Consider the following 13,778-nt stretch of genomic DNA (forward strand, 5'->3'; position numbering starts at 1 on the left):
GTTCAGCCAGTGTTGTTCACCACAGGTTGAAGTGTCATAACTTTGGTGATTCCTTTTATCTAGTGCTAAAATTGTGCCACAAAATTCCTGCAAAAGTGATGTCCCCATCTCCATGAGTGCTGCGAGCACACAATAGTAAACGCTGCAACGGGCTCACTCTGAGCGCTTTAGCATCCTGGCATTAGCATGTAGCTCAAGGCACCACTGTGCCAAAGCACAGCCCTGTGGAGCTGCTCGACTGGCTCATTAATCATCATCATTAGTATTTTATTTCTACAGCTGTGATCGTAATCAACAATGATGGCAGCGAAGTAGATGATAAAAAACAAATTAAATCAAATGGAACTTTCTGAATAGCAACACTGACAATAACAACTCAAGGCAACAAATAAAACATAAAAACAGACAGAAAAGCGGTGGAGTGTGTCGGGGCCTCGGCTCTCCAGAGTTCATTCTGTTCTGTTCGGCTCTGTGTCAGTCAGATGCGAAATGGACACGGTGAGCTGTGAAAACACACCTCTCTGGACTCACATCACACGAGAGAATCACAGCAACCAGCGAGAAATATGGCTCCTCTCCTTCCCCCCTTTTCTTTCTCTCCAGTTGCCATTCTTAGAAATTCAGGTTGAGCAAATATTTTCCTGACTGTTAACATGTGAGTAACCAAGCGAGCGGCGAGCAGCAGGGCGGGCCGCGTTGGTTCTGTTGATGATTTCTGTGTACGAGTGAGAGGATGAAGCTGATTAGTGTCCTCTATGCCCCATTTCAGCAGTAATCAGGAAGTCTGAACACAGAGCTGAACACCATCCAATCTGTGAACCATTGTTGAGCTGGAACATCTCCTCAGAAACTTGACATTTAATCACATGTGCTGTGTTTATAATCAGTGTTTTTGTGTCCCGATCATTGGATAATTATGGGATCGCCTTGGAGAACACAGACTGGGGCCCCTGAAGGCCTCACCGTGCTTCACATTGTGTCCTCGTTACAGCTTATTAAATTTGGCAAGATTTGGAAATGTGTGAAAGTAAGCAGGGTGTGAAGCACTTTCTCAAATCCTGGAAGGATTTAAAACTCCATGTAGGAGCTTTACGTGTTATTTGTACGCTGCTACGCTGATGACACACAACGGTACGTCCCTGTTAAGCCCACTGACCTAAACCATGCTGAGATCTTGTCAGAAGTGCCGTTTTGATGTAAGAAACTGGATGTCCAAGAGTGTTTTTTCCAGCTGAACTCAGCCCAAACTAAAATTCTTGTTACACGCCCAAGCAACACAAAACTTAATTGACTTACATCCACTTGGAACTTGTCGTATTACATTAAGCCTGTTGATAGAAACCTCGACATCTTGTTTGACGAGGATTTCAGCTTTGAGCACCACATTACAAAATTTGTGCGAACATGTTTATATCAACTGAGAAACAGAATTAAGTCTCGGTTAACCATCTGAACCCCCAAACAGGCATCTCATCTATAAATACTTTCCAAAATGACACCATTTACCAAAGATAGAAGCCATTAAAACAGGCAGAATTGGCAATTCTTTAACTTTCCGGCAGTCCTTGAACTACTTATCGTTGATGTGTCGTTCTGTTTTGAAGCTTAATCTAATTTAAGCCTTAAATCTACTTGTCTCATATACAAAATTGTCAAAAACAGTCTGTATGCTGCAACCAGAGGCGAAGTTTGAATACTTGTAGAATTATGTTGGACCAGTGACGTCATTTTATGGGTTCCTGAAATGTGCAGCCACCATTTTTTCCAGAACAGTCGTGACTCGATAATCCGACACTAAATGTAAAACCTTCTATGTCGGATAGCAAGGCTGTCGGATTGTCAAGACGGAGGTCCAGATACGAGGAGGGCTTGATGCTGGAAGGCTCATTAGTTGTTAATTATTGTTATAATAACTAGTAGGGCTGGTCCTAATAGCACTTTCTGCTCTCTGAATATTCAGGCCCAATTAATGATGAATAGCAGAATATTCGGTGCGGTCGGGGGACACTTCCACCCCGGGGCAGCGCTCTGACGGGGTGGAAGTGTCCAGAACACACAGGCAGTACTTGGCTGCTGATGCTAGTTTAGTTAGCGCTCACACTTCTGTTTCCTCCATCGGTGGCGGCGGGGGAGTGGCAGATACGCTCCACCGTTAAAAATCCATGTTTACTTCCATAAACACTGAGCACGCTCGCTGCGTGTGACGTCGTCGTGTCCTCTTCTGCGCATGCGGGACACTTTTGGGTCGTATGAAGTTCACACAGCAGATCACATACAAGTCGCATTGAAGTGGAAACGTGAAGGAAGTCACAAAGAAATCCTCATTGAGCATCAAGTCCTGCAGTGTGAACGTAGCCAATCTGTGGGATTGTTCAGTCAGATAATACGCCGTCATCCTGATTGGTGACATTAAATGTCATGTCGGAGTCAGAATCCAAGGCTGTCGCTATGTTAAGGCTGTTTTTATGGGTTCTGTTGGTTTTTCCTAAAAACCTGTCGGATAGCAGGTTTAGGATTGTTAAGGGTCGATCATCCAGTCACAACTGTACTTGTAACACCTGTGGACACTTTTTTTGTAAAATAAATTTTCCAAAACATTCAACTCCACATTTTTCAGTCTTAAAAAATGATTTACAGCATTTATACCATTATAACATTATTATACCACACAAAAGACACTTGACTTCTGTCTCCTTCTGGTCGTGGTTGTGCAGGACTTTACGTTTTAGTGAAAAGCCACAACAACAAGAAGCTACTTGAGGTTCCGAGGGTCAAGTTTTAACGATGCAAAAACTGTTCTGCCAGGTTTTTAACCAGAGTGGACAGGTTTGAGGTAATTACTCCAGTTATATCCTCTTCACACAGGCCTCCAGTATCTTTTAGTGGGGTTCACTTTTTAATTACTTACAAAGCATTACATGGTCCCAGTAATGTGTCTGATCTTTTGTCTTTGTACAACCCGGTTCACACTCCAGATCCAGAGCCTTGGGCAGAGGCTTTCTGTCTGTTCCAGACTTTCAACCGAAGACTAAAAGGGACAGAGCTTTTGAAATAACAACCCCGCGGCTCTGGAATATCCTGCTCGAGGAAATAATGCAGTCTGAGATCTTTTAAATCTGAGCGTGACGCGTGCTCTTTTCACTCCACCTTCCCCTGATATGATCCGTTCACCGTCGCTGCTCTTTCTATGGGTTTAGCCGTTCGTAGCTTTGTTGTGGTTTGTTTGTTGCTTATTTTATTGTGATTTTAAGTGTTTTATGTCATTTCAGAAGATTCTTGCCTGCGTTGGGTTTTGCGGTTTTGTTCTCTGATTAGTGTTTTATTCCCCCTGACTGTTGTTTTTATGTCGTACTTTGTCTTCGCTGTGTGAAGCGCTTCGTCACTTTGTTTTGATCAGTGCTGTACAAATGAAGATATTATTATTATCATCATAAATCCATTTTATTATTCGTGCAGCTTGGAGCGAGTCGCTGTTGGTTGCTCTCTGAAGGACTTTTGTATCCGATCATGGAAACATCAGCCGCTGATCTCAGGACAGATCGATTCTCCCGTGGTTGTCACGTACAGTCATATGCATACATTGAGATGTTAGTCACGTATGATTTACTGCGGTGTTGTCGTCCCGTCATCCCCTTCCTGGAATAACCTCTTCATGTGGACTCCCAGCTGACTCTCATCAGTACAAGTTAAAGGTCCGACCTGAAGACAGTCACATTCTAACAAAATGTCCTCATTGTTTTTTTTATTTACATGCTAGAAGACAAAGCATGAGCAGCCATGACCACAGCTGAGCAACTTTAAAAACGCAGTGCATCTCACATACGCTCATTTAGACTTCCAGGGTTTCATATGTAACAGAATCTGAGGAACCAACCTTGTGCCAATGAGTTCTTCTCCTTCTTCTTCTTCTTCTCCACCTGGGTTGTGCCATTTCTCTGCTCTCCTCGAGGAAATGGAGCTTTTGATGCTTTCTTGTCACATCTGTTTTGCTTCAGCTCCGTTTTCAGCGCTGCATATATTGTCACAACTCAGTAAATTTTATAGCCATGTGTACGACACATGTCTGGACAAGTCAGTGCTAGAAGAGCTGCAGTCGTTGGTTTTCAGCCTTTCTTGGCTCTGGGGACTAAAAAACAAAGACCAGACTCATACTGCAGCTGTCTACTATGTATTTTGAATTGCAAAGTTATTTCAAGCCAAGATTCGGTCATAGAGGATGATACTTGGGTGGAATCAAGAAGTTTCAGCAGAAGATAATAATGACTTTTTAAGCTCACATTATGTCCTCATGTCCACCACCAGCTACCAGGTTAGAGAGTGCAAAGAGTTGGACGGCAAACGTGACAAACGGCGATCGTCCTGCCGGAAGTAAGCGTTGTTGACGGATCGCCGGCGTTCAGTCTGTCAGGTGTTGATACCGACCCTCGGACATGATAAGAGCAGACGGCCGTCATAAAAAAACCAGAGACACAGATGTTGCTGTTGGTGCTTAGAGCTGATAAGACATCTACAGCTGCAGCAATGACAGGCTCACCTGCTGGAACATGGACCGAGGACATGACTCAGGCCGTTTCTTAACCCTTTACAGTTTCATGTCAACCTGATGTAGGTACTGAAGGAAGTAGTCGGTACTTGAGCCTTGCTGTGGTGGACTAAAGCTCTGTATCCAGCAGTATGGCTCCAAGGATGGCAGTGTGGGTCTATCGAGCGGCCAAATGTTGGGTCTCCCACTTTGATTTGCAATAAAAAGTATTCATTGGATCGCTGTGAAGTTTTCTATAAACATTCATGGTCCCAAGAAGATAAATTCCACTGACTCTGGTGAACCCCTGACTCTTCCTTTAGGACCACCATGAAGCTAACGTTTGTGGTCCAAGAACTAATATCATCGTTTTACGAGCTGATCTTCATCCCAACGGTGTCTAGGGGCCGAAACAATGAGGTTGCAGATCCAACCGACCAAAATGAGTTTTCTCAGCCTTAGAAATCGGGCGGGGAGCCGGACATTCAGAGGGAGTTCGGAGTAGAGTTGCTGATCTGTTGCCCCGATAGGAAACCCGCTTAGGCGGTTTCTTTGAAAGTTTTCCGGCGAGTCCAACTGGGATGCGACCCCAGGGTGAGCTCAGAGGGATTATGTATCTCATCTGGCCTGGGAACGCCTTGAGATCTCCCACGAGGAACTGGAAAATGTTGCTGGGGAGAGAGATATCTGGAATGACCTCTTCAGCTTATCACCACCACCGCGACCCAACCCAGTGAAAATGCAACAAAATGAAATGGATGAATGCAACACCATGACAGCTGCAGACGGACGGGTATGACATTAGCCAGAAATATTCAGGGGTTCCCACTGGACAAGTGTAAAATCCTAATGATCCACTGACTCTCAGAGTTCACTTGTTTTTTGATTTAACTGAACAGAACTATGGCCGATATTTAGCCTCCTGAGGATGAATTGTAATTTTTCATTTCACTCCCCCATCAGGTCAAATTCTTCATTCGTCCGTTGCTTTGGTTTGTTGGTTCATGACCAGATTAGCAAAACAAAAAAAAACAAAAAAAGATTTTCACGTCAGCCTCAGCAGTACTTTGTGTTTCGTCCTAACGCTGACCCTGAGTTAATGTCTCTTAATTGCCCTAACTGCCATACATCAGACTGTTGTTGGTAAAAACCATTACGTTTACCTCATTTGCCGGGTTAGGTAAGGACTCCAGGCTCAGACAGACTGTCCTTAAACGCCCAGATCTGAGTCTCTTCGGTAGCTGGTGTCTAACCTTGACAAGGGAATAAAAAAGAAGGAATTCCCTGGTGGTTTCTACTAAAGCATGGACATGTTATTGCATTACAAACACAAACTAACATGATTTAATCTGGCAAACAGCCGCTGCCTGTTGCAGACCGTTTGCCCCGTACATATCAAACATTTTCAAGCTGTGATCCAGTTACTTATTTAAGGGGAATAAGATCTCATTTTTGGCGCCTTAATGCTGCCACGAGATGGACAAACAAGAAATCCAGCCAGTTTATACATGCAAGCTGGCTGCTATTTCCAGAAAAATGCAGACATATTTCAACGACTGTAACGTGACTGTGTGTGTGTGTCCACAGGGCCGTAGCATGGGGTGATGAGGACGCTCCTCTGCTGACCTCAGTGCAGATGACTAGTGATGGCCACAGCATCACCTCGACAGTAAGTTACACAAATCACAGGTTGTCCTCAATGAGCAGGGCAATTTGTGCAATCCATGCTAACGTTAGCATTATTGCTCTCCCTGAATTTCACTTTAGCCTAAATAAATCATATCCTGTGACTAATCGAGGCTTATTCAAACGACTAATTACTGCAAATCATCAATTAAGTTTGCCTTTGAATCAAATAAGGATGCTGTCTGCACCAAAAAAATGTACAAAGTCGTATTTGTTAAGTTGCTGTGAGACAAAACGTATAAAAATCTCTTCTACTAAACATGTAGAAGATGTAAATGAATACATTTTCAATGATGTTTTGTGTTGGACTTTGTGTTAGTCTCAGTTTTGACACCAAGATTTTCAGTTTCTTGCAAATGAGCTGTACAGTTGTGACTCGATAATCTGACCCTTAACGATCCTAAACCTGCTATCTGACAGGTATTTAGGAAAAACAAACAGAACCCATAAAAACAGCCTTAACATAGCGACAGCCTTGGATCCTGACTCCGACATGACATTTAATGTCACCAATCAGGATGACGGCGTATTATCTGACTGAACAATCCCACAGATTAGCTACGTTCACACTGCAGGACTTGATGCTCAATGAGGATTTCTTTGTGACTTCCTTCACGTTTCCACTTCAATGCGACTTGTATGTGATCTGCTGTGTGAACTTCATACGACCCAAAAGTGTCCCGCATGCGCAGAAGAGGACACGACGACGTCACACGCAGCGAGCGTGCTCAGTGTTTATGGAAGTAAACATGGATGGTAACGGTGGAGCGTATCTGCCACTCCCCCGCCGCCACTGATGGAGGAAACAGAAGTGTGAGCGCTAACTAAACTAGCATCAGCAGCCAAGTACTGCCTGTGTGTTCTGGACACTTCCACCCCGTCAGATCGCTGCCCCGGGGTGGAAGTGGCAGGAATGTGCACAATCTCACTGGTCAGTTAGGAGTGAGATCCAGCGATGTGTAGTGTTCTAACAGCACACTAATTATTATAACAACTATGAACACTAATTAACAACTAATGAGCCTTCCAGCATCAAGCCCTCCTCGTATCTGGACCTCCGTCTTGACAATCCGACAGCCTTGATATCCCACATAAAAGAAGGTTTTACATTTAGTGTCGCATTATCGAGTCACGACTGTGTGTTGGTTCCAAATATCTCCTTGGTTGCTGATAATCAGTGTCATGGCAGTACAGTCCAGGTAGGGAGTAACTCCTACTCAGTTCTTCTCTGATGCTTACACATTAGAAAACATTCCATCAGCAAATCAGCTTTTCTTCTTGCAGTTTGTTGGATGACATAATAAACCCAGAACAACAACAACAAGACCAACAGGAGCAGGAGGAGTTCTTGAACTCGGTGGAGACGGTCGTTCTCACCATCTTCCTCTCCATCATCATTATCATGACGGTCTTTGGGAACCTGCTGGTCATGGTGGCGCTCTGCAAGGACAGACATCTACGGTGAGCCTCTTGTCTTTATTCAGCGCTGGTAGAAGCAACAGCGATGGTCCAGTCTGACTTAGTGCAGCAGCCTGCAGAATCAGTACAGAACTCAACCAACCTCAGCTGCTGCAACTTTAACAAAAAAAACCATGTCAGTCGCTGCCTGTGAGGGTTACAGGGTTAGAGCACACATATTCCTGTGAGGCATTTTTACAGAGAAAAGCTAGCATTGTGTCGGACTGTAACGCTGACATCATGCAGCACACGCTGAGCGCTGGCAAGTGGCAGCGAGAGTTTAAGAATTTAGCTTTTCTACTAAATGAAACCAGTGTTGGAAGTTTGATCACAGCTGTAATTGTATTGTAGAGGGGGTCAATGAAGGAACAAACCCATTAAATGTGAGAGCGCTCGACTTGTCCTGAAAAACCCTCAGTGGTCTCAGAGGCACGTCGGTATCTGGTGACATTTCATCACTTGGTTCCCCAGAGGAACAAAAAAATGTATCTGGACATGAAAAGTTTTGAAAAAATATTTAGTTGCTCTTGTTTTGTTATTTTAAAAAAAATCTAATCTGCATTTTTTTGATGTGGTCTTATCATCAGACATCAAACTTTGGGTCTTTGGGTATAAATGCAAAACTGGACACACGCCAGTCGCTTCATCTTTCTGCAAAGTCAGACAGCTGGCAGGTCGAGTAGCAGCAGCAGCTTCAGAGGTTAGAAATGAGAGCTTATCGCCGTCAGGTCGGACATGATGCTAAAGTACGACATACAGTAGAGCGTACACGTTTTGTCACGTTGGAGTTAGAAAATAGGAGTCAGATGGCCGGCTGGTTGTGGCTTAAAGAAATTTTAATCAAACAAAACTAAAAAGGTGGGGAGCAAAGAAGAAGATGGCTGAAACATCAAGTCCATGTCAGAAAAGAATCCAAAGATCCCGTAAGAAACAGGTGAAGCTGATCAAAAGAGGGAGAAAGCAAAACAGCAGGAGACTCACAAAGACGAGGATCTTTACAAAATGAACAGGAAATAACTGATCATTGAACTCGTCTCCTCTCCTTAACTCAGAAAGAAAAAGACCAACTACTTCATCGTGTCGCTGGCCTTCGCCGACTTGCTGGTGGCGCTGGTCGTGATGCCGTTCGCTGCCATCGAGCTGACGACCGGCCGGTGGCGTTACGGAGAGATCTTCTGCCTGGTGCGGACGTCTCTGGACGTCTTGTTGACCACGGCGTCCATCCTGCACCTCTGCTGCATCGCACTGGACAGGTTTGTGTGTGAGAGAGAGACGACGAGGGAAACTTAAGCTCATTTTTAGACTTTCTTTGGCAGCTTATTATGAAATCTGAAACCTAAAAACACAATAAATGGAGCACAAAAATTCTAAAACGTGCAGAAACAGAATGACCTCCTGTGTTAATATTATATAATATAATACGGCAGGGCTTCTTGTAATCTACCAAACGAATGTGGTGACTTAATCCATGTCATTGTTGTCATGGTGACGTCCCTCCACAGGCATCGAAGAAACCCTTAAAAATTCTTCTTCATACTAAGAAGTTTGTTTAATGAAAGTTGTTTTTTTTTTTAACTTTAAAATGGCTTTGATGTAACTCTACACTATGGCCACTCACTGCAGCTCAAGCACACCAGCACACCTGCTCACCTTAAACACCTTAAACCCACCTGAAGCTGGCAAACAGGACCTTTTCTCCAAAAAACCTCAGATGTATTTTGACTCTCCTCTCTGAATATTTGTTGCTTAAATGTTATAAACCAGTGGATTAAGCGTTATTTCGTTACAGCCTTTTGTTTGGATCTCTAACCTCAAATAAAAATCTAGCTAATGATGAATGAATAATAACAAATAATCGGTTTCGCTGTGCTTCCCAGGGGGGCTTCGAGTGGACTGAGTGTGGATTAAATGGCGTTAAATTTCATTTTGAATTTGGCCAAATATTTGACCGTGTCATCCAAATAAATTCCTTGTATTAGATATCACACATGACAAAAAAAGATCATCTTCTGATGCCAACTGCAGGCTCAGTTTGGAAGACAACAGGATGAACTTTGCATTAGAACAGTATTTGATTTTGTGTTTACTGTATGCTGTAGTGCACAACATGTGTGTGCAAGTCTGTGTGTGTGTTGTTGCAGGTACTACGCTATCTGCTGCCAGCCGCTGGTCTACAGACACAAGATGACCCCACTGAGAGTGGCGGTCATGCTCAGCGGCTGCTGGCTCATCCCCACCTTCATCTCCTTCCTACCCATCATGCAAAGCTGGAACGCCATCGGGATCGAGGACATTGTGAGTCCTCAGTTGCTAAGATCAGAAACCGTGGAGGGGCAACAGGTGACGCAGTAACAAAAACAGCTGCCTGCATGATCCCAGTTGTTGGATAAATTACATAACAATCCTGCATCAACCCCAGCATACTGTATGTTTGAACAGAGGGTCACACTGAGGAGCTCCTGCACCTCCCTCAGATGCCCTAAGATAGCTATGTGCTTTCTGTGAGGGCAGAAGCTGCATTAACCTCTCCAGTCCAATATTCTCTGTTTCTAATAACGTTTGCAATCCCTTGAACAGTGATCACAAAACAATTCCAGTCCCTGTGGAGGCTTTTCTAGCTGCGAGCAAAGACAGCACTTCAACGAGCATCTTCCTCTGGTTTGGATATGTTTTGGCGTGAGGTTATTTCAGAGCTGCCTTGAAATGAGCAGCAGGACTCCCAGAGGCAGACAGGGATAGATGAATTTATTCATCCAGACTTAATGAAATGCACAGCTCTTTTCTCTGTCTTCCAGTCAGGCAGCATCCAAACAGCACAGTTCTGTTTTGCACTGCTGGCCAGCGGTCATCTGTCACGCACACAACTGCGTCGGACTTGAAGTGACTTACGCCCGTACATTTAGGCCAGGTTTTAGTTTATTACTGTGTGTGTGTTTGTGTCTTCTTTCGTTGCCTTTCTTATGAAAATTCTTAAACTTTTTTTTCTTGCACTCGCTCTGTTCTGACCCAAAAAGGAGTTGTTTGAAACCAAATCTTATTCTCACTCCAGCTGTGACAAAGATGCAGGAGTTGATTCAGTAACTGTGACAATAGCTAAACGATGCGGTGGAGCTCGTCTGTTTGGTTTGATCTATGTCTGCTCCAGTTTCACAGAAGAGAGGACGGCCCTCCTCCTCCTCCTCCTCCTCCTCCTCGCATCGCAACCGATACTTAAAGCTGCAGCGAGCAGAAAAAGAAAATCACCAGAACTTTAAAATGCAGCTTCTCCCTTCCACCAGAACTACAGAGGTGTATGCATGTGGTTCAGAAAGTTAGCATTCAGCTCATAAAACTTTTAAACTTACAGAAGCAGAGTGATCTTTTTAACCCGTTGTGCCACCGGACCCTAGCTGCTCTTGTTTATAGTCGCTGTGCACCTTTTTCAGCAGTCGGGACAAAAGCAAATGAGGAGTGATGACAGGCGACAAAGGGAGGAGCGTATCTGTTACACGAACGGGAAAACCTCCCATTAATTTTTGATAAGATAAAGATGCCACAGAGATAAAAACTGATACGAGCCGCCTGTGCTGCAGTAACTTGCAGTAAATCCAGCAGCTTGTTATCAAGACTCTGACGTGTTTGTGTAAGCCATGTGGTCGAGGTTGTGCAGACGCCACCGACAGGCAGGTGAAAGCAACAATCAGATCCAAACAGAAGATGACTGAAGGTTCAGGGAAAATCCACAAGACTAGAAGTCTATAGCATAACATCTAATTCAGAGAGAAAAGAATCCAGACACCAAAGAAAGAACAAAATCTTAACCTCGGCAAAAACCAAAGGAGCATAAGGAGGACAGCAACGGTAGCAACCAGGGTGCAAAACTAGAAATACACACCAGAAACACATGAAGACAATCAGCTTGTCCTGTTTGCCTTCCTTCTGTTGACCAGCCTGACAGAAGGCAGGTGAACTACGTATAGAGAGAGGACGGACTGGGTGGAACGAATTCTAAAAAGGTGGAAAATGAAGACAAAGGAAGTCAAACAGGTTACCAGGATATTTACAGGTTAAAACAGAAAAAACTGAACTCATGACAGTTGTAGGTGTTTATGCCAGTTTCGCTGTTGGTGCCCCACAGGCAGCATAGTGATGGTACAAAGCCACTATCATGTCTGATGTGAGTGAAAAGCTCAGCTCTCCTGTCATGGGCTAGATCTCCTACAGCCTGCAAACAGGAGGTTTCCTCTCCGACCACTTGAATTACAACATGTTGAAAGGTTGTCGTGGAATTTCTGAATGGAAACACTAAAAAAAGCCCAAGTTTAGATTCCTGTTGATCAAACAGCTCCAACATGAGCGGTTCTTTACCAGGATGTACCAAAGCCCGTCTTCTCCATAATGAGATGACATCAAATTCTTCTTTTAGCTTCAGGCACTTGTCTAAATGCAGATTTTTATTTCACCCTGACCTGCTCATGGTTTCAATTGAGGACATTACAAAGCATTTTATTATTATAATATTTAACATATTGCTGCTTTCATTAGCGTGCTTTAGCCTAAAGAGCCTAACGAAGGTGAAATCAGCTGCCATGAGTCACCTCTAAAGTTAACTACTAACAGAAATGTAGAAGAGCTTGACCGAGGCCGGCTAGCTGTCTCTCCTTGCCTCCAGTCTTTATTCTATACATAGCACGTCACATTCATATTATTGTCTGTTTCTGCTCTTTACAGATTGAGGAGAGGCGAGCGCTGACCGGAGGCTCTAATGACACAAGCTGTGTGTTTCTGGTCAACCGGCCTTACGCCCTCATCTGCTCCGCCGTGGCCTTCTACGTCCCGTTGGCCCTCATGGTTCTGGCCTACCAGCGGATCTATGTCACCGCCATGACCCACGTACGGCAGATAGAGACGCTTCACCGCGCCGGTTCTGCTCCTGTTACCGGCACAGACCCGATCATCACTGTGAGGTCGTCCACTTCCTCGGACCCGTTGGACCACTACCGCCTCAGGACAACAACGGGTTCCTCCTCCTCAGAGCAGGCGCCCGCGACCAATAGCCGGATGCGCATCGAGACTAAAGCAGCCAAGACGCTGGCGGTCATAATGGGCTGTTTCTGCCTGTGCTGGGCGCCGTTCTTCATCACCAACGTGGTGGACCCCTTCATCCACTACTCAGTACCCTGGCAGCTGTGGACAGCCTGGCTGTGGCTCGGGTACATTAACTCAGGGCTGAACCCTTTCCTGTACGCCTTTCTGAACCGGGCTTTCCGGAGGGCGTTTCTGGTGATTCTCTGCTGTGGGGATGAGCGCTACTCGCGGCAGGGGAGCTGCTCCTATGGACACACTCACAGAGCATGCTCAGCAGCGTCGGTCAACGGGACGTCCATGGCACCGAGGTAAACACACTGCAAAGGCACATTCGCACCACTTTCTTCTGTTAATGCAGTGAAGCCAGTTTTGATCACGTCCTTTATCTTTGGACTGATGACAGATGTCACTTTACCTTCACTTTGGTGTGAAGGACCGTGAAGGCGTGTGTGAATAAAGTTGGTATAAATGCATCAGAGTGTGTGTGTGTGTGTGTTGTCCTGCTGTCCTCTCTGTTAAAAGTCTTTCAGAAAGACATCAAGGCCTCGGGGAGGTTAATTTGTCTCCTCCTGCAGAGAGACAGAGCTGCATCCCCTTTCTAACTGCATGGGCTGCTGGGAAATCAGCCTTCCTCGTATTCGTCTGCCTTTAGCGGACGTCACTGTAAAACTGACAAGAGAATGATAGATGCTTATTGGTCCACATTTTGTCCCTTTGTTTTGATTTGTTGCAGCAGTTTAAAACCTTGCCAATGAAAGTCGCTTCATGAAATTAGGTCTTATGAATGCAACAAGGCACCGCATTCACAGACTGGATTCAGTACAGGCTGGCAGCATAGATTAAGTTTCTAGAAATTAGTGTCTGTGGTCAAAGCCTGAGAGAAAAATATGATGTCCTGCACTGTGAAATGAATTTAATAGACAAATCACTGGTTTCTTGTTTTGAGGTCTGATCATGAGTCCAGACAAGTCTGATCATGAGCTCCGTCATATGCTTCCCTATTTGTCTCTTTGAACCTTCTTAACCTAAAACATGCGCTCTACTG

General features: G+C 44.6%; 1 protein-coding gene across 1 annotated transcript in view; it reads left to right on the forward strand.

Annotated features, from left to right (window-relative positions):
• The window catches only part of LOC103373212 (5-hydroxytryptamine receptor 4), a 27,425-nt gene extending 14,359 nt beyond the window's left edge, over positions 1-13,066 (forward strand). Inside the window, exons 2-7 of the mRNA XM_008303054.1 lie at positions 6,110-6,191; positions 7,493-7,669; positions 8,719-8,919; positions 9,808-9,961; positions 12,377-12,580; positions 12,683-13,066. Of these exons, the coding sequence (XP_008301276.1) occupies positions 6,169-6,191; positions 7,493-7,669; positions 8,719-8,919; positions 9,808-9,961; positions 12,377-12,580; positions 12,683-13,045 (1,122 nt within the window). The 5' untranslated portion in view covers positions 6,110-6,168 and the 3' untranslated portion in view covers positions 13,046-13,066. The remainder of the gene's footprint in view (positions 1-6,109; positions 6,192-7,492; positions 7,670-8,718; positions 8,920-9,807; positions 9,962-12,376; positions 12,581-12,682) is intronic.
• The last annotated feature ends 712 nt before the right edge of the window (positions 13,067-13,778 follow it).

The sequence above is a fragment of the Stegastes partitus genome, unplaced genomic scaffold, assembly GCF_000690725.1.
Source record: "Stegastes partitus isolate 25-593 unplaced genomic scaffold, Stegastes_partitus-1.0.2 Scaffold1926, whole genome shotgun sequence".
NCBI lineage: Eukaryota > Metazoa > Chordata > Actinopteri > Pomacentridae > Stegastes > Stegastes partitus.